Below are 21,474 nucleotides of genomic sequence, written 5' to 3' on the forward strand. Positions count from 1 at the left end.
ATGCCTAAAACTGAGTAAATCAACTTCGTTTTGGCCCAAACTGGAAATGACTAGGCCAAAACACTCCAGGATCCCATTAAACCCTTCGTTAGCCCTCGAAACCATGTAGAACAAGGCTAACGTACACACACTTGGTCAACTGCTAAAATGGGAACATTACAGTGTTTTGCTAAATTATCGTGTGCTAGATTTAGAGCTTGGAGTTAAGTCGAACAATCTAAATTATTATTGATGTCTTTGTGTTTTGCTTAGTGATTTGAATGTTTATCATTTCATTCATGTTTGTCTTTGATCCACTCTATCCACCTCTTTCAAAGGAGGGAATGATCCATTAAACTTATTATTTTAGACAACGAATGCTAGAGATGTCTAAGATCACTAGAATCTCTTGGTAAGCTTCTCCTGAAACTTATTATTGCCAGAATTCAATACAAGAAACCGAACACAGGCGACTAAACTTGTGAAGATCATTCCTCTTAAGTTATCGTGTGCTAGATTTAGAGCTTGGAGTTGAGTTGAACAATCTAAACTGTCATATTGGGAAATTACAATGAGTGCAATTGACTGCTCAATCCATTTTTAGCAAGATCCAAGATTGATACTTAATCCTACAAACTAACTTTAGTAACGGGATCCCCATGACTCTGAAAGGATATCTCATGCTACAAGTTGCAGAATTGTTGGTTTCATTCTCACATGAACAGATTAAACCATCCGAGACTTTCAAGGTCTCTGTGAACAGGAGGAGTTGACCCTCATGGGGTGACATCTGTTGGCCTAATTCACTGCATAACATGGACATAGTTTGCTAACGAAGAAAACAAAGAATGCAATCAATATGATAGAGAGGCCTTGACAAAATTTGCCATTTGGTTGAATGAATGAGCAATCTGAGCTCTGTAGGTCCGACATGTTATACAAAACATCAATTTGGATTATAAAACTTGTGGAACAAATTAGACACCGATTGGGTATGAAATGGTTTATTCAATTAAATTCTAATAGCATATCGGTTTGGTGGAGGATAAGGATGAAATTGTTTTTGCCTAGGAGATTGGTTACTTTCGAACTAAAACGCCAAATGCAAACAGATTTTAAGAAAGTAAGTTTTAGATGGACCTTTTCCTTTTATTATAGAGTGGTTAGATCTATAAACGACAACGTGATATATAAGGCTGCCTTTCATACAGGGGCTTCCTTGAAATTTGTGGTGGCATTGCTAAACATTATTTTAGGAGTATTTATTAGCAAGTAGTTAAATGAATTTTGTAGTATAGCTTAAGCTTAGAAGTTTACTTTAAGAATTTATAGAAGTTGTTAGTCATGAATTTAATTATTTTGTACATTCAATTTAACAAAAGATATAAATGTTAAATGGCTGATTAAATAATTATGCTAGGATTAAAAAATTGCTATGCTAAATAGTTCTACAATTTTTTGTCTTGGTTTTTTGAATTCTTAACTCCAACACGTAATGAGATTGCTAGGTAGGGGCCTTTGGAGGGCTCCTAAATCCAACTGTCCTTGGAGATCACTAGAAATGGAACAACCTTGACAAAGGGTTCTTTCCTTGGTAGTTTGGTCTCCCATCAAACCTTGCCACCTCTTTGTCTAGATTTCTTTGATGACACAAACCCAAATTTTCTTGTAGAAGAATTGGTGGGTGGTAGGTTCTTAAAGATGACAAAATAAAAACATGATGCTCCTTCATTAGTTGTCTATTTGGTGGAGGGCTTTGCAAGTGACTATCCCTAATGAGTTATTATATGTAATGATAGAGACCTAAACCTATCCTTGGTGGGTAAGTTTCACTACTACATGGTGACATATTTTGAGACATAAATTTAAGATGATACTTCTCTTTTGTCTCTAATATTTTCGAAATTTTATATTTTTAAATTATTATATTTATTTTAGTCTCTAACACTACAAATAGAAAAGTTTAAAACGATAAACGTAAGATAATGAAAAACTTAAGCGGGAAAGGATCGAATTCATAAAGATCATGAAAAACTAAAGCAGGAAAGGATCGAATTCATTAGGTTATGAAGACTGAAAGTAGCGGGCTTTTTGTACCACCAGGATCAGGGTTTCAGCTGAGGCAAGATAAAAGTTTATAATGTATGTTGAACACAATGGTGTGAAATAATGGTAGGAAGCAGAGGAAAGATTGACAGAGGAGTTTGAACAGAAAAGAAATGGGGGAAAAGGAAAATGAAACCCTAACGCAAGCGAGGCTACATTCTGTGAATGCCCTGGAGCGGCGACGCACGAGCCCTACCAAATAATGGTCTCTTGTCTTTCATTTCATAATGTAACGATAGGTATTTTTTTTTCAAACTTGTTACTCTTTTTTGAAGGTTTGATGTTTGATGTTTGATGCTTGATGCGTGCAAGCGCTTATGGAATTATTTTCGAGATCTATTTTTAAGATAAGAAATGTATTTTTTATTTTCATTTAAAATCTCATTCACTCCGTTGCTGGTGCATCCCTCAGGGAATTAATGGGAAATCCTCGAACTGTTTCTGAATGGAACTCTTCTCAACCTCGACGCCTCTATTTTACAAATCCCAACTGGATCCCCTTTGGAACAAATCCAAAGCTTCAAGCTCAACATGGTAAACAACCTATTTTTGACATAGATGTCTAGCTTCGACTAGAGTATGAAATATTGCTTTTTAATTGCTATGTACAGACTCCTCATAAATCTTTTATCAGGGTTTCCTTCACGACCCCTCATGCACATCCGATGTGGAAGATCGTGCGATGGCAGCCAGTGGATCCAAAATGACCTCTTATCAAACAAAATCCTGAAATCTGCACTTTTTCAGTACACCAAGGGTTTCAGAACCCCAAATAATCCAAACGCTGTATCTGTGGTTTGGAAGCTCCTTGTATTATGCCATCCCAAGGTACATCGAGGTCTCAAGCAACCGCAATAGCAGTTCTTCGGCAGATGCAAAGGCAGCACTTCCCAAGTCCTTGAGCTGTGAAGAAAATATGGTGACCAAACAGAATCGTCAAACTTCGGCCCCAATTACAAAGGAGTCAAGAGGATCTCATCTAAGGTACCCCACGTTTTTCCTCCAGATCATTTGTTAACCCAATGTAAAGAGCTGTCTCAGAAAAAAATTATTTGCAAATTTACGGGTGCAAAATTTTCAATTTAAGAACTTTTGGATTTTCAATCGATGAATGACAAGGAGTTTTACAAATTGTTTTTTATCTCAATGAAACATCTAATAATTTTTTAATCTATTTTTAACATAGCAGAAGGGAGAAATCTAGTTTTCAAGCGAAAGGATTGGGTGTGTAAGGGGTTTGGTCTTATGAATGCACAGACCCCAAATTTTAAAGTTGCAAAATTTGATTCCGTTTTTGTCCCTATTTGGATTCGACTGCATAATATGCCTCTAGAATACTGTGAACCCCATCTTTTAGAAAAAATGGCCTGTCATATTTGCATTTTCCTCCCACATGATGTCAGAACCTTTCAGGATGCAGAAAAATCCGTAAGAATCTGTGTATTATTTGACAGCTCAAAAGTTCTCTTCATGGCTTCAGGACACATGAAATTTTCTTGAAAGATACACAAATGTATGTCACTTTTGTCATGCCCTGACTCAAAATTTGATGCACTCTTGTCCTTCTCAGGTTGAGGACATTGAGCAACAACACCCTTCTAAAACTGGAAGTGATAAAAGAATGAAAAATCTGGGGCAGTGTCAGCTCTACCAAAGCTCTCAAGGAAAAACAATCATTGAATTGTTTGAAAATGGTGACAGTATTTCAACAAGTGGGACAGGATTTACGATGAGGAGGTGGCATCCAAGAGGTTTTAAAAATGTAGGAAATTTGTGCTTTCTTAATGCAATGCTACAAGCACTTCCATCATGTGCACCTTTTTTCCAACTTCCACAAATCCTCAGATCCAGAGGTATATATCAGGTTTATCACTCAGTCATGGTTTAGAAATGAGGATTTTCTATTGCTCATAAATTCTAGTAAGCATATAGTATTTTCTATGATATTGATATTGAGTAGAAACTGTATCCTTACTATTTGTGAAGTACTAAAATCTTTTTCAACAAACATGATTGTTTTCACCCTAAAAACTTTAGTTTCTCAAACAGGTTGGCTATCTGACACTTGAGGCATCTATTCATTTTTTGGACGAGATTCATGAGGAGAAACTTGCTGATTAAATCCTTGAAAAAATGAACAGTAGATTGAATGGCTTGAAGCTGTGAAGCCTTTATATCCAACAAATGCTTGACCTTGTACCCAGGTATGTAATTGCATTATATTAGATATGACTGACATTTTTAATTTTTGTCAATCATTAAATTAAATTCTACATATACTCGAGGCTTTTTTAATTCAATACTTTGGAATAAACAATTGGTTCACCATTTATTTCTCAATGCATTTATTTACATTGTTCATTCGAGAATGCATTCATTAGCTGAATGTTCATTTGATGCCCCCTGACTTGTCAATAACCATATTAAAAAGTATGCTTAGAAACCTTCCTTGGAATGTAAAGGCATATATCTGACAGATAAATTGTTTAAGGAACAATATTTATATCCCTGCACATCTCTCTTCTTGAGAATCCCTCGATAAATAATAGGTCTATCTTAAAATATTGCGTTGGAAACTGCTATGCCTATTTAAGATACTCATTGTACCTCTGTTAATGCATGGATCTCTCGATGGCAGTTACTTCTTGGCTAGAAGTATTGCAGTTATAGGGAAAGATTAAAAGAATTCTGAAATTCATATTGAAGAGATAAATTGGCTTATGATTAATTAATGTATCTGTGATATCCCTTGTCAGCAATATAGAATATAATTACCAAAATTGACAATTTGATGTTACCATACTTCAATACTAGGCATTTAGATACTTATCTTAAAACTCAATGCCTTTCTTGTACACTAAATATGAAGTATTTAGGCTACTTATAAGTATTATATAGCCAATGATACATGTTTAATGATGACAATTTATGCTAAATTATAATGTCTCTCCCCTGTTCAAAAAAATATTTTTGATCTATTCTACTCAGAAATTTTGTCAACCAGTTTGCTTGTGATATAAATATTTAGTTTTCCGATTTACTTATGAGTTGCTGATGTACTTCGACTGGTGTGGTTTTCTCAGTATAGGGAATGCAACACAACATATATCTATAGATAAACCATTTGCCAATGAATGTAGAAAACTGATAAGAATGCACACTTCCAGATTTAGCAAAGTCTAATAGAAACTCTTATTAATTTTCTTCAACAAAGTAAATATTAGGAAGCTTGCCTACCACAGCTCTTCCCATGTCAGATTATGATTTCTGAGAACCAAAATCAGACTTGGCGATTCTCAATGCCACTTCACAAATGCATGTGGTGTATCGCTGAATCAATTATATCTTGGGTGGATAGGATTTGCATTTGTAATTGTTAGAGAATTCAGATATGAGGATATTAAAGTGAAATATGTATTTTGCTTGCTTTGTATTTTTTTATCTTTTCTCCTTTTATCTTAATTCATAGATGTTCTATCTATGCCTCTAGATGCCAAATCCCCCTGGAATTCTCTATTCTATCCTATCAATTTTATCAAACTCACACTAGCCTTCCATGCGTAATATTTCTAACTTGTAGATTGATTTGTCTAATTCAAATTTCTACCACTACGTATCTTCTTTTTGTCTGCCGCCATAATGTTCTTTCCGTCTCAGCCTATGTTTGAAACTTCATAATTCTCTCTATATATGTTGTTTATAAGTAAACTAACCTGAAACCCTGTCAATGATTGTCATGTTTTTCAAATTGTTCCTTGGATGCTTATCAGTGGAACTGTTGTATTCTAATTCGTTGGTTTAGAGCCTCTTTATTTAATGCAATAAGAATTGATACATAAATCAGTTATGCATTGATTGTGTTTGTTAGTCACTAGAACTCAAATGTGTCTGCCACATTGGCGTGTATATATCTGCTCGCTGTGTGTGTTGTATGTATTATGTGGTGACTCAAGCATTTAGAGGGATCACTTTATATGAGTTTGAAAATATTTTTAAGTATTATCCCCAATCAGACGATTGATGATTGATAATAATCATTTATTACACTTTTCTAGACATTTTGGATAGATGCCTTAATCACTGCTCACAGCTGCGGAGCATGTATTCCTTAATGGAAATTGGGATTAATCTGGAATAGAAAGCGAGGGTAAGTATCCTTTTACCATTCCTCTCCAATCGATAAAATGCTTGATATGTTAACACCATTGACCACAATCATTCTTGGCTATATTGACCTGATGTTTCAGTCCCTTTTCTTTGCATCTTGTTTGATATTCATTCCTTGACTATGTGCCATGTATAATATACTTCTGTTTATGCTAGTGTTGACCTAGATGTCTATTAAAAATCCTTCATCCCCCATAGTTGATCAGTCTATGTTGGCCATTTATGTCTGTGTACTAGGTAATGGTCATGGCTTATCATCGAGTCGTTCAGTTTAGTTTTTAGTATATTTTATGTGATTTGGTCTATTTATTACATTATTAGTTTATTAATTTGTCCATTTACTTTAATAATATATTTTTAACTATCCTCATATTAATAAATATTATATACATTCCTAAGATTATCTTATCAATATGATATTATAATAAAATAATAATATCATTGTTTATGTCATTAGTATATTTATTAATTATTACTATTTATTAAATACTTGTTTCATACCCTTATTTATAATTATCATGAAATATTATCATTTTTAAAAATTAATTATTATATAATACCATTCTATGTTATTATTATAATACAATTATATTAGTTGGTATATAAATATAAATTATATTATAATTTATCTATTTATTTATTTATTATTGTTTATTATTAAATTCAATTGGTGGAAAATAAGGAACGTGACATAATGGATTGCTCTCATGGAATTGTGAAAATAAGTCTGTTCTTTTCTTTATTTACAAGAATTGACGATGTTGCAAAATATCTAAGCTCTATGCTTTTCTTATCTATCATTTGGTGGTTGCAACTTCCATCATTGAATGTCAAGGATATGACTCTTATTGTTATCCTATGTTAACAAAACAAACTAATTGTAATTAGATTTGAGATTGAAATCTAGACATTTATATCATAATGTTTGATGATAACGAGGCACATTACCGGTATACAATATAAACCAAAAAAGGCAATATAAAGGGAAAGATTGCATATGGACAGAGATTTCTAGGGAAATTTTCACTACCTTGAAGTTAATGATAAATTTGCTAATTCTAGGTTTCCACCTTTAGCTTTCCTAAGTGGAAAACATCTTGCAAAGTTTAAATTCTTTTGCATTATACTATAGAATATTTATTTTATGCTATTTGAGGTAAGAAAGCTAAGCTTAAAGTATAAAAACTAGATGCACAAGCTTTATAAAGTTTAAAAGTGGTTAAAACTAAAACCACAAACAAATTTTCAAAGAAAGATATTCCTTATTTAGTAATGGATGATGATATTTTATTGCAAAGAAGGTAAGGGCAATGATTAAAAATATTTGAAGAGTTTTTACCTTAACTATCTTTGGTATCCGACTTCTACCAAACACAATTTTGCAAGTAGATGTTGGATGATTGAATATATTTTCTTGGCCTTTTTAGAGGCTCAGGTGTTTTTGTGATACATATAAAAGATGAAGAGATTGCTCAATTGAGTGGCACATGCAATTATCATTGAATATTTAGATTCTAGGCTTTTTGTGTGTATTGTGTTTTTTTGGAGTAATTGTACACTATATGGCACATCACCCTTTTATTTTAAAGATTTTAATGTATTTCCTCTCATCTTTAGTACTCCTTCCCCAAAGCATTTTTGGTAGCTTTTGCACTTGGCAGTTTTAGCTCGTTAGAAACCTTGATCATATATGTCCCATATCTAACCCTTTTTGACAAAGGCATGTTAGATTTCCTCATGAAGATTCATAAGCAATCATTCGATGAAATTGTTTAATATTATCATTAGAATGAGAAAGGTGTGGAATTTATTACATGGATAATTGCACACTTGTTCGACTCTCTTCAGTTTTGATGGAGATGATGTCAGATTCTCACTATGTTATATTTTTAACAATAGGACACTTTATAGCCTTTCTTGAATTCCCATGAGGTTGGCTTAGGATCCTATTACAACATTAGGCTTGATTTGAAATTTTAGTCATCTTTCACTAGATTAATGTTGGGAGATTTTGTCTCATTATGAAACTTATATGTATGAGTCGTGCTGCATCATTTTTTTATTAAGACTATTCAGACATTTTAGTACATCTACTTTATTGAAATCACAATAAAAATTAATTGGTTTTGGTTTTTAGGATTGTAACAAGAAGTTCAATAAGGTTTACTTTCTTCAATAATAAACTAATAGTTTATGTTATATCTATATTTATGCTAAAAACAAAAGGATTTTATGAACATCAATGCTCCCTACAATACATACAATATTGGTTGTTCCTACTTTAAAATATTTGAGTATGACCTTTGAACAAATTTAACAAGCTTAGATTCTTTCTGCCAATGAAGAAACAAAGCACACTAAAATTCTTATTGCCAAAGTTGAAGACCTTCTAGTTTCCTCCAACATATCCACTAAATAAAAAATTCATTTTCCACAAGTTGAATTGAGCTGTTTTTCTTCTTTTGTTGTCAAACTCTAGTACAATTCTTTTGGGCCCTTCAGGTGCTTGAAGATTGTATTTTAAATTTATAATTAATATGCATGGTTTGTCTTCAAGTATGGAGCATGAATGATTTTTAATGTTCCCAACAAATTTAAATGGAATAAATAAATGTTGACCAAAAAAATTGTGCATTAATTTCAAACTTTTCTTTATACAGCTTTTGCTGATGCCAATGAACCAGTACAAATGAGGCTGCATAGGTTATTGAAGTTTTGGATGTTCTTTGTAGACTTGGACGAGAGTCTAGTAATAGTAGAGTCGGCACATGCAATATATGAAAGGATACTTGATTTAAAGATTGCCACTCCACAAATTATTACCAGATAGGCTATATCTTCTAGGGGGATCTTTTGGCGAAAAGTGTAATATTCAGATTTGGAAAAAGAAAGTACTAGTTCAATTATCTAGTCCAAGTTAGAATCCTACTTTTGTGGCAGACATCATATAATTTTTGATGCAATAGAATGCGTGACACAGAGGCAATGGGGAAGGGGTAAGTGTAGCCACTGAGCAATATTTGTGGCCCCCTGCTCTAGCTTGGCTTGGCTGGAAATATACAAGGCATTTCATTCAACAATGTCATGCCCTATTCCTAAGCTCCCAACATGGTACAAGCAAAAAAAAACCTATGGTAGGATGTTGAATTTGGGAAGTATTTGTGGGTGTCTTTTACACGGAGATTATATCGATTACATGATCACTGCCTCAAAGAACAATACAAGCCCATTTGTATAACTATGTTCGTAGTGAATTAGTCAACAAAAATAGGATTTCTAGGCCTTTCTCTGCTCATATGTGCATATCTCCCCAACAGAGGATAAATGAAACTTCACTACAGGCGCACATGCTCGCATCCTTTGTCCAGCTCACCCAAGGGATTGAAGGTATCTCTACTTTCCTTTTCTTTTTGTTATTGGGATATGCTCGTTGGATTACTCAATTCCTCTAGGTTTGTATAAGAGAGTTGAGTATTTAGATTGATAGATATATTACAGGACAGAGAGTGCGCCACAGGATTTGGTGTTTTTGGTAATTAAACAATGCATCTTCTAATTTTGGGTGGAGGATAAAAAAATTCTTTAACTTGATGATTTAAAATCAATGTTGTCTCTATGATTGGTTTTAAAGAATTGATTTGATGCTAGATTTTTGTTAGAATAGTTAAGTTTGCCTTTGGTTATGCAAAATAATGTATCCATACATATTATGTTGAAGTTCTATGAAACTATCCTATGATATTACAGTGAAGACAAGGGTTTCAGTGGTACAATTTTAATTCACTTGATCAAAGGAATAATTATATGCAATCCATTGTCTCTTATGACACCTAAAATCTTTTCTTTGTCCTGACTGTAATTGCCTACATTGAAACGTACAAAATTAGACATTTACATGTATAAACTTATTTGTTGGTTTTGTAGGAGTGCTTGATTGGTCCAGGTTCCTAAAGGAAGGTTGAGGTATGGAGAATTCCTTTCTTTCGTCTATGGGTAAATAGGTATGTTACTGTGAAGAGCACATTCAACAATGGGCATGGATTTGGTGTTAGTAGTGGTGGCAGTAGGATAAGTATTTTTGAACTTGCTGATTAGAATTTAATGTCGTCTCTAAGATTACTTTAAATGAACTGATTTGATCCTAGTTTATTTTCCAAGAATTGTGTCTTTGTTAATGCAAAGTTGTCGATCCTTTTAATACCAGACAAATGTCATTCTGTTCTTCTTAAGTTGTTTAGCAAATATGTCACAATGTTGTTTTCCATTTTTGGCTGAATTCAAGGCTTGGCTCCTACTTGAATAATGTATTTTGCGTCTCACCCAAATTTGTTTTACAATCTTGGTCCCAAGTTTAGGTGATCCGCTCTTGTCTCCCCATCTGTACTACATACATGTGTTCTTATTATGCATCTGTAGTTGGGTTTCAATTGTTGACTAAGTGTGTACTATTTGCTTCTTAAACATGTGACAAGATTGTTATCTGTCCATGGTTCTTTTACAACTTAGGGAATGTTGTGGTGTACTTTTCCTTAACACAACACTAGGTAGCTACCATGGCATAAGCTGCCTTATAAAAATAATTCACAAGTTTTGATCTTTCCAGCCTGAGTAATACCTAATAGACTTTTTCTCTATTTTATTGGTGGAGTGCTTTTGTTGCAGGATTGCTCCAACTACATGGCCTCATTGACAATCTTATTCTTGCCTAGATATATCATATGCTTTCTTACTATGTGCTGCAATACAATGTTTGATTGTTTGTAGTCAAGAGTTTTGACTAACCCGATTTTATGCATCATTTGAGAGATCTTTTGGACTGCATCAAATAACAAAATTAGCGAACTGTGAAATACATCAAGGTTAGAATGAAAGAATTAGCAGCTTATAGAATTGTAATAGTATGGCTAGAATCACACCAGATAAGCACAAAATAAAACCAACTATTTTTGTGCCTAATGAAATTGGTACCATATTTTTTGACACTCCAACTATGATTTAGTGCTTGATCCACATGGTCTAGCTGAGGGTGCATAAATTTTTTGCATAATATCACATCCACAGATATATCTTGAGATTAATTTATTAATTTGATTCTATTCAAACTTCAAAATTGATTAAAGGTCAAATGGTAAATAGCATTGAAAGTAGTATGGACAAATTATATAACAGAATTGTCAAGTACATTTCCTCTCATATCGTTCATAATCAAAATAAAACGAAATCATAAAGAACTTGAGACAAAATGAATTATTAGCAAAATGATAGAGCAACAAAACCTTAAGTTGTCTATTGTTCATATAACAACTTCTGGTATGTAAATTGTAGCAAGTTGTGAATTGTTCATGTAATAACCTTAGGTTATTTAAATGATAGCAAGTGATCATTATAGTGGATCAAAAATTGGTGCAACTCCTGGGCTTGCTAGGAACAAGTGCTAATTATGAATTATATATGCACATTTGGTAGAGGTAACATTTGGGACAAGGTTATTAACTTTTCCCTTTTTATTATTATTTCATAGATATGTTAGACAGGGTTGTTGAACTTACCTGTATTTGTATCCATATTCATATCCATTCAACTTTAGAATTAAGAATGTCAATGATTTGTTTGTACATATGCTGATTTTTGAATGTCAACCAACTAAATCTAGATAGCCTTTTGGTAAAGCTTAATGCAGTTTAGAATGGCTAGTATAATTGTACCATACTTGTACTAGTATGATTTTTTAGGTCAATTAGAGAAACAATTGGAGTTTGGTTTATTTTAAAGATGAACCTTGACCTTTTATTGATTGAGTTGTGTTTCTTGTGGTGTCTCACCAACCAAAAACAATGTACTCAAATCATGTATTCTATGCTTGATTTATGTGTACACAAATGATTTATACTATACAGTATATGTGAGGCTTCGCCTTGACCCTTCGTAGCATAGTTGATACCTTATTATTTTGATACTCACGATTTGAAATGTCGAGACACTATCAGATACTTTGAACATATTATATTATTTCATGTTGTGTGATGTTTACTTTCAGAGATTTGAGTTCGTCATTTAATGCTTTATGAACGTGTATGTTGATGAAATAAGTAAACGTAGGATTAACATTTTGATTATGAAATTGTAATGATTAAGAATATGAGTAGGACGAGAGAAACCCTAATTGATTTGAAAGATATATGTTGTAATTTATGCAATTCCTCGATACGTATATACATATGTGCATGTGATTTTATGGGGCTACTGATGTGTGCAATGAGTGCTCAAGATATTTTAGCCAAGAAACTTGATGGAGGAACGAAACTGATCCATATGTGCCATTTGTGGAAACTTTGTTGTTCGTATCTTAATTGTATTGTGAGATATATGAATGTATCTTTCTATAATTTAGTAAATGTTAATGTTTCGTAGCAGTATTTTTATAGTGTTGCTTGACACTCGTGAATTGTATATGCATTCCAACATGCTAGTTAGGGTTAACTGTGTAACCTTTGGACCTAAGTCAAACTAAGTTAGTGACCTTTTCGTTAATCTGTTTTTAATTGAGTTTAGTTACCCTTAATTCGGATTAGTGCTTAATCTGCATTTTGGAGTTGTTAGATGGTTCTAAATATTCCTAGCATTTGTTGGGTCCCAAATAAATTCCTAAGGCCTTAAATCATAAAATCTTTATACCCAAAGGGTATGGGTATGGGTTGGGGGCATTTCTCACCCTCTAAGCCTCTTTTGTTGACTTTTGAGGTCACTCAAAAAGTCTATTTTTGCTTTAGTGCGAAAATTGAAAATTGTTACCATGAGTTGAATAACCTCAACTTCACTTAGAAGTTAACCTTAGGTTTGGTTGAGTTAGAAACTTCTAGATTTTTAGGTGAGTGGGGGAAGTTATTGCCCTTTTTGGTGGTTGAGTTTGGATCTTATTTAGAGGCCCTTTTTGGAGTAGTTTTGATTGTTACCCAATCTCTACTTTTAGAGAGGAGTCTTGGAAGAGGCAAGGAAGGAAAATTTCTTCTGAATTTGTTCATTTTACCATAACCTCTTTGTGAAGGTAGGAGTTCTTCATCTCCTTTGTCCATGTTGTTTCTTGCTTGGTTCATGCTTATGCTATTGTGTTTTTTATTGGTATGCTTGTATGTATGTTGGGTATGCTTGGGAAGGATTGAAACCATGTTTTCTTGAATGCTTTTTTTTCATGTTTTTGTTTGAATTTCAAAGTTTTCTTGTACGGGTGTTTTGGCATTACTCACCCTTGGATAGGGTAGAATTGGCCAATTTCAAGAAAGGTATTCAGTGGGACTCCAATAGTGTAGAGTCCCTTCTCGAGACGAGAAAAGGGAGAGAGGGTAGGGTATTATGGGCCCCTACCTGTCAGCACAAACCACGTATGAGTTTGGCATGTAAGAATGGAAGAACGGAAGTTCTTGAGTTATAGCCCCAATTGGGCACTTATTTGGGTGTTGTGTCTGACATCTCTTGTTGGAAAAATCCACCTTTCCCTAGTTTTGATTCAATGTTGAATCTTGTTGTGAAAACCCAGTATATAAATGAATGTTTGATTTTGTTCCTTGTTATGTTTGTTTGTCACTTGGTCAGTTTTTGTTCCCTCCATGACCTCAGCAATGTATTACAGAAAATGAAATGGGTCTCTTGTTAAGGGCCATCAAGGAAATTTAATTTGATTGTTGTAATTTCGAGATTGGAATCCTATGTAAATTGTATTTAAAAACTTTGTTGTAATGGCAATGACGCTAGGTTTTCTTCTTGTTTCTTTCTCGATTGAGCCTTTGAATCAGGTTGTCAATAAAATAGTGATTGAGTAATATTGCTTCTCATGAGATTTTTGTATTCTTTTTTTAGTTTTAGGAATGAATATCAAAATGAGATAAATGGAGGTGTTGAATTATGCAAAAATCCACTTATCAAAAATGTTAAGACAAATTTTTTGTTATGTTGGGAACCTGATTTGACTTCGTGCTTATTAGGAGAAAAATTTGCTCTTGCTTTATTATGATAGCAAACCATTACACTCTATGATTAATCCAACTTAAAAATAAAATAAAATTTCATAATCCCCTTGGCAATTTAGTTAATTTGAAAATCTATACTTAAAATTTTTATTGCCCCAAGAGTAAAAACTCTCTAATTTTTGTATGGGAAACAAATTAATTCTTCCCCTTGTGACAGAGAATCTTTATTTATCCTTAAAGTAAATAAATAAACTTATTTTGAATAACTAAATAGACAAAATAAATAAAAAAACCAATATGAAAGCATAGAACAAATATCTATTTTCTACCAAATTAACTTTTGCATTAACTCTTTGTTCCCTTGGCGCCAACTCTTGCAAGGGCATGGAAAAAGTTTTTAAACAAAGTCAAATCACCTTTATTGGGTGACATCACCCCACCTTTTTCCTCTTCTACTTGGGCACATGGCATCATTTGTTTGGGATGGGATTCAAGTTTGATGTGATTTAAAAAAAAAGGTGTTTGTTTTAACCTTTCCCCTTAATTCCCTTAGTGTCTGGTTCATGCTAGACTCTCCCATGCGCAGTGGGAGGGGGGAACAGTGCTGCCAGCGGTACGTCTGTCAGCGCTTGGGCAGCGCGAATGCCTTGAAATGCGCATGACAGGTGGTGGGTGGGGTAGATAGATAGGAGGTTAGTTTAGCTGTTTTTTTTATATAGTTTAATTTTATCTAGTTTAAGTTTAGATTAGTTTTAGTTTACGTGATAGTTTATATTAAATATAGTTTAGTTTATTTTCTTTTAGTTTTGAGTTAAGATAGTTTTAGTGTTAAGAAATCTTAGTATCATTTGGTAATTTTATTAATTGCAAGTTGTTTTATTATATTAGTTTAAGTTTTAAATAGGAGTAGTAATTATGACATTTAGATTTAATTTAATTCAAATTATTATTAGATTTGTTTAATATTAAGTTAGTAGTGTTAATGTCTTAATTTTCTATTTTTAATTTCTATTCAATTTAGTTTACATTTTTGAATGGGACTTTTCAATAAATCGGTTAGATTGTCAATTGATGTTCATCTAAGAGGTTAATAATTGATCAAAGCTAAATAAAGTATATTTGTGTGTATGATTAGATGTTACATTTCTTTTAATTAGTTCTTGATTGGATATTTCAAATTAATTAAACTTGAATTCATTTAAATAATTTTTATATATTGTTATAAAGTTAATGTAATAACGTAACTAATGTTAATATCAATTTAATAACAAGAGTATAAACTTAATGATTTATTCCTACTCATGGTTATAAACTTAGGGTGAATTGTAGTGAACTGTATCATTATTAAATTTTAAAAAAAATTGTGTGTTTTTGCCCTCGTATTTTGGGCATGACAATATATTTTAGAACTGCTTCAGTTTAAAATATTTATTTCTTTGTTGTGGATGACTTCCTTACCAAAATATGATTGTGTTATTATTTTTTATACACAGAATAAAGATGTCACAGAAGCCATACAGAGAGTTGTTGTGGCATATGATCGTAAAATTGTTTTGAGTGTATTGAGCCATCAAATGAAGTAATTTGTTATTGATGGGCACAAAGTAATCTTGAGTTTAAGCAACCCAAATACTTGAGTTGATGATGGTGAGGTTGAGGAAAATGAAGTTTATGCGATTGATGTTGTCACAAGCATAGGGGATGGGAAGGTGAGGGAATATGATCAAGGTTGGTAATCTTACTGGAACTAATATATTTTATGCATCAACTTAGAGTTGTTAATGTATTTTATGTCATCTTGAGAGATGGAGAGCTATTCTTTGTGAAAGGGAAAACCACAGTTTATGCTTTCTTTTCTAATTCATCCTTAGTATTCATAGAGGAAGTCCAAAGCTACATGTCTAGTGGATATGACTGATTTTTTCTTCCTTTATATTTTAAATCAGTTTAATGTTGAGAGGGAGACGATTGCTAAAAAAGAAATATTTCAAATAGGAGTAAGGGATCAAAATTTGAATATCTTTTTTGTGATTTTAACAAATTAAAAATATTTGAACTATACAAGTCACTACCTTTTTCTTGTGAATATAGTGACAAAAAACTTTCAATTTTCTCTAATTTAATACAATGATTGCTCTTTATAGGGAATAATGAACTTAAATTTAAGTTTGGTTACTGGTTTCTTTTGAATATTTTGTACTTTGAAATGCATGTTCAGCTAAAACTACTTGCTGAAAAGGAGACAACTATATATGAGGGCTGTTAGTAAAAAATATAAATTAAAGATGAAATCTTCAAGGCTTTTTTTTAGCGAAATAAACCAAAAATTCCTTGTCATGCCCTATATTGCAAGGTATGTTCTACAATTTGGTTTTTTTTGCTAGTATTTGGCTATTAAATCCTCCTTTTAGTGATGCGAGTTTGTACATGTAACTAAACTACATTTTAGAGTTCTTAAGCCAGTTCTTTGGTCAATTAATACATACAATTGGTCTCGTATTTGTTCATTGAAATTGGGTTTAAATATGATAAACAATAATCATATAAGTGGTTAATGATTGTCAATAGCATTCAAGTGCATTTTAGAATGGAAGTGATATCTAGATAAGTGGACAATAAACTTATGCAAGTGATAAGGAAGACATCAGGAATTAGCGAGCACATGTTTCAAGGAATGATAAGGCCAGATGTCTTGATGCAACGAATCAAATGACAATGAAATCCAATACAGATATTATGAAGTTCATATAAATTTTATTTCATATTGAACACCAACATCTAGAATTGCATAGGCTTGATCTTAATCTATGAAATTAAATTGATCAATGATAGAATGCATGAGTTTAATATTGAGTTTCATGGTGTACAAGGTTACCCTTAAAACCCTCTTTATAGATTTATGATCCAAATGTACATAAGATCTTAGGTTGTGTATGCTTTGATCTTGACAACCAAATGTGGAGTTTGATGTTTGACCTCATCAATGTAGTTTAAGTTTTCCCATTCTAGTATAAATAGTAAACACAATACGTACTCTAGTGTTGTTAATAGTATCATCTACAATGATGAACTTTCATCATCTCTAGGAATACAATATATGAGCCTATGGATATAAACTTAAACACGATTTTCCAAACCAGTAAAAATACATGTTCCAAGATTGGTCATTCACATCAGTCCAGAAGTCAAGGAAACTCTTTTATAGAGACAACATAAACACTAGCTTAAAAGTCATTGCCCATGTATCACATTTTTGTTGATATAGATTTTCTTTTGTTATAAAGTTTGTTCATATAATGTTTTATTATAGCTCTAGTGTGAGATATGCACATGCCTAAACCTTGTACCATCTATCCATGCAAGTCTCAACTCACCACCAATGTTCATCCTCATTGACTTAATTTCTCTTGCCCCTTTCTTATAACTCATATTTGCGAGACCACATACTTTTAGCTTTTCTTATTTTAAAAGGTGCTAGCTCAATGGAAGAGCACTTGCATTACAAGCAGGGGGAGGATGGTTCGAATCCATTGTGCCTTAACATGAATGAATGAATGAATTATATATATAATTTTTTTTTTCAAATTTCTTATTTTATACCATCTTCTCTCTAATCATTAAAGACATTCATTTCTATAAGACAAAATTAAAATTGTCTCTAAGAGACAATAATACTGTTGTTCCTTATTGTCTCTATAAGACAATAATTATAGACAATAGTTTAAGACACTCACTTAAAGACAATATTTATGACAATACACAACTTTATTTGTGTCTCAAATTAAGACAATTGATTTAATATTTGTCGCAAATATTGTCTTAATAGCCCCCTTTATGTTGTAGTGTTTATTTCCTTTTTGACCTAATGTAGATCATGTTGGGTGATGTGGTTTGTAAATTTAAAGGCAATGTAACTGTTTTTCTATTGAATATAGATAAAAAACATTCGAAGCATTACGACCAAAATAGGGTTTCAAGGCCCTAGAGTATTAAGATATAGTACCAATCAACTAAAATATCAAACACATTACAACCATATACAATATCAAGATAAGTTAGGATCAACATTGACAGTTACAAGAAGACATATACAAAGATAATTATGACTAGCAACTTTAGAAGGTGATAGACCATCATTTATTTGTGGATGGTGGCCTACCAACAAATAGAACATTGAAAATGCTTTCTTCTAGGTCTTTAGTTGGTATCACATTGGGAAGAATATTGCAGTGACTTGGTTCTACTAGGTGATCATAGGTGAACCTTACAAAAGGAAGCTTTATAAATCTTGAGTGATGACCAAGTAGGATACCATCTCTAATCTCAACACTAGATCTCCACCCTCTTGTGGGTTTTATTTGAATTGTCTTACCAATCTATGTCTTGTTCTAACATCCATGACCACTAGCTCTAGTGCTTGAACCTCTACACCTACCCTCATTCTTCAACTGTTAAATGAGCTTTGCAAGAGTTATGTCAAACTTGTCTCTTGATTTGACAATAGTGTAGCCATATGAAACATCCTTCCCATCAACTTTTGCTTTCTTGTTTCTCAACAATTCAAAAAAAAAAAAATGCTCTTTTAGTTTGATAATAAAGGTGACTTGCATAGCAATGTTAGAAGATACAAGTCTTTGTAGAAACATAATAAAAATATAATGCTACAAAAATTACACTGTAAACAAATATACGCTCTTTCATGTCCCCTTATGCTTCATTCCATAGCACAATGAGATGACAATAAAATTTAAAAATAATAGTAAAATGTTTGATACTCAATAACACAAGCTTCCAGTTAGAACAATATACGTAATATCCATGAAGCTAAAAATCATGGAAACTGATAATAAAGCACATAAAGTTAAAAGACCATATAATATCTACAAAGCCCATGGATTAATTGCTTCAATTTAAAATAGTGCATATGGACAAAAATAATGAAATTTATCACAAATTTACCTTAGCGCATAACTTCTGGAAGTAAAAATTGGTCTTCAAATAAAAACTTGCCTGCAAACAAAAATTGGGATAAGTAAATTGGATGAAAAATTATAAGAGTAGGTTGATTTAAAATCTTCGTCTTGGCATCTCCCTTACCCATCTTTTTCACTACCTCTCATCAGTTGTGTATTGCACGTTAATGTGTTACTTCCACATCAACATAATGATAAGTGACGAAAAATAAGAAATTCAATATTTTATTTGAATTAATTAGGGAGTATCATGCACCTTATGTAGTCGTGGAGTACATGCAAATCAATTGCATTAACTTCTCTTTATCCACCTACAAATTATCTCATTCATATTCCTTGCAGAGTATTGTACAAAATTGATAATAAAATGTTGTGGACATTTCTAATATTCATTAAATTAGTGGAATGATTGAAATTATCTTTTAGTATGTATGTTTTGATGTTCCAATGTAAGGTAAATATAACTCACTTGACTCAGAACAATGCTCCAACTGCAAATGACATTTTATATAAAAGTTAAGTTTTTAGAAAGTAAATTTTAGATTTAATATATTATTCCATTTGATGCTAGAATGATTAACTTTTACACACACACACACACACACACACACACACACACACACACACACACACACACACACACACACACACACACACACACACACATATACATAGATACATACATTGGTGTTTGATTATATCGGGTGATCCTTTTTTAGTTTACATTGGATAACTATTTTGGACATATATAATACTTGACATTTTAGGCAAGATTGACAAAGGGCTGTTGGATGGAATTCTAGCATTAGGTTTTCTATGCGATCATTTTTGTTCATGGATGCTACAAAAGGAATTTACAATTTGTTATTTAGATATTTTGCCGGGCACCTAAATGAGCATGAAACTTCGAATGCAATGACAAGAAAAATATCAATATTATGAGTACATTTAAACTAAATTCACCGCTACTAAAAGAGCGAAAAAAAAGTGTCATAACTCCATTGAATTTCCATAGAGAGTGGACTCCACAAGCTTCAATTCATCTAATTTTATTTTGCGAATGCTACGAGTTTTGCTAGTCAATTGCCACGTACACAAGAATTCTTACATAATTCTTTTGGTGACCTCCTATAGGAGGGTATGGTGCTACTGTAGGGTTACACATCTCAACGTAATGAATAACTATAAATTGAATATGTTTTGTGTATTGTTATGTTTGTGTGTTGTGAAGCCCTTGGAATTCGTTCTTCTTTTATAGCTATAACTATGTCTTTTTGACTATATTTACTAGTTACACCTTAATCTCTAAGCTCACCATTTTTATTATTGCAAAGTGCCTACTAATTTTACATTTTATGTCCCAATGTATGCCATATTTCCTTTTAGTAATGTGGCATAAACAAAGAGTAATATTCCTCATCCTTAACATAATTTATAGAACATGTTTTGCATTAAATCCTTAAGATTTTGATGACCATGCCAAATAAAACAAGAAGACTCAATCTTAGGATATTTTATTGGTTAATTATTTACAATTTTTGGAATGAAGCTAAATGAGACCAAAACTGAAGTACAAAAATTAGGATGTAGAAAAGGGTAGAAAGGGCATGGAAAAACACAGAGAAAGATGACACAAAATGTTTTGAGGGATAACATCCAAGGTAATAGTATAATTATTCAAGAAAAAAATCTATTCAGAAATCTTTTTTAATGAGAATATAATGAGACCTAGGTATATACAATTTGGATCAATGTCATTATTGTTCTAGCTATTGCTGTGATTGGTCAATGTGTGTTCAAATGGTTTACTTATGTCTTACTATTCCATCTTGTATCCAATCTAAGATTCAATTGTCACATCATTATGTTCCATACCTACATGAATGGTAATGGATCATGCCAATCATTGCTCAAAGATTCTATTCCAAGTTGTATCCAATCTAAGATTCAATCGTCACACCATTATGTTTTATACCTACATTATGTTTTATAGCTACATGAATGATAAAGGAACATGCCAATCATTGCTCAAAGACTTGTTAGAAGGATTTTTAAATCTGAATCATTAGAAAGCTTAAAAATACAAAGTAATCCTAAATCATCTATTATTTGGGGAGATTCGTAGGGTTGTTCAATCCACAATGCAACAACTATAAACTTGTACCAAATCCATAAGAAATTATAGAAAGTTAATTTAAAAATTGTTAGCATACCAAATCCATCAAGAAATTATCAATGCATAAAAAGAGTTAATTTTAAGATTGTTAGCATTTTCCTCCCCATCA

General features: G+C 32.4%; 1 protein-coding gene across 13 annotated transcripts; it reads left to right on the top strand.

Moving 5' to 3' along the window:
* The first annotated feature begins 1,813 nt into the window (after window positions 1-1,813).
* Window positions 1,814-16,233, top strand: LOC149536821 (uncharacterized). Of its 13 annotated transcripts, XM_089804984.1 has the most exons (8): window positions 1,814-2,324; window positions 2,498-2,619; window positions 2,720-3,004; window positions 3,047-3,069; window positions 3,275-3,513; window positions 3,656-3,938; window positions 4,135-4,289; window positions 10,177-10,686. In XM_089804984.1, the coding sequence occupies exons 2-3, from the start codon at window positions 2,505-2,507 to the stop codon at window positions 2,941-2,943; spliced, it is 339 nt and encodes a 112-aa protein (XP_089661110.1). In that variant the 5' UTR covers window positions 1,814-2,324; window positions 2,498-2,504; the 3' UTR covers window positions 2,944-3,004; window positions 3,047-3,069; window positions 3,275-3,513; window positions 3,656-3,938; window positions 4,135-4,289; window positions 10,177-10,686. The 13 variants fall into 13 exon arrangements, with proteins under 13 accessions (XP_089661110.1, XP_089661108.1, XP_089661107.1 ...); XM_089804982.1 differs by lacking the exon at window positions 3,275-3,513 and adding an exon at window positions 10,915-14,019 and having other exon boundaries at window positions 2,720-3,069; window positions 10,177-10,215; XM_089804981.1 differs by having other exon boundaries at window positions 2,720-3,069.
* Window positions 16,234-21,474: the final 5,241 nt, after the last annotated feature.

Source organism: Cupressus sempervirens, chromosome 10, assembly GCF_028749045.1.
Source record: "Cupressus sempervirens isolate cs-2001-9-10 chromosome 10, ASM2874904v1, whole genome shotgun sequence".
In the NCBI taxonomy this organism is placed as follows: Eukaryota; Viridiplantae; Streptophyta; class Pinopsida; order Cupressales; family Cupressaceae; genus Cupressus; species Cupressus sempervirens.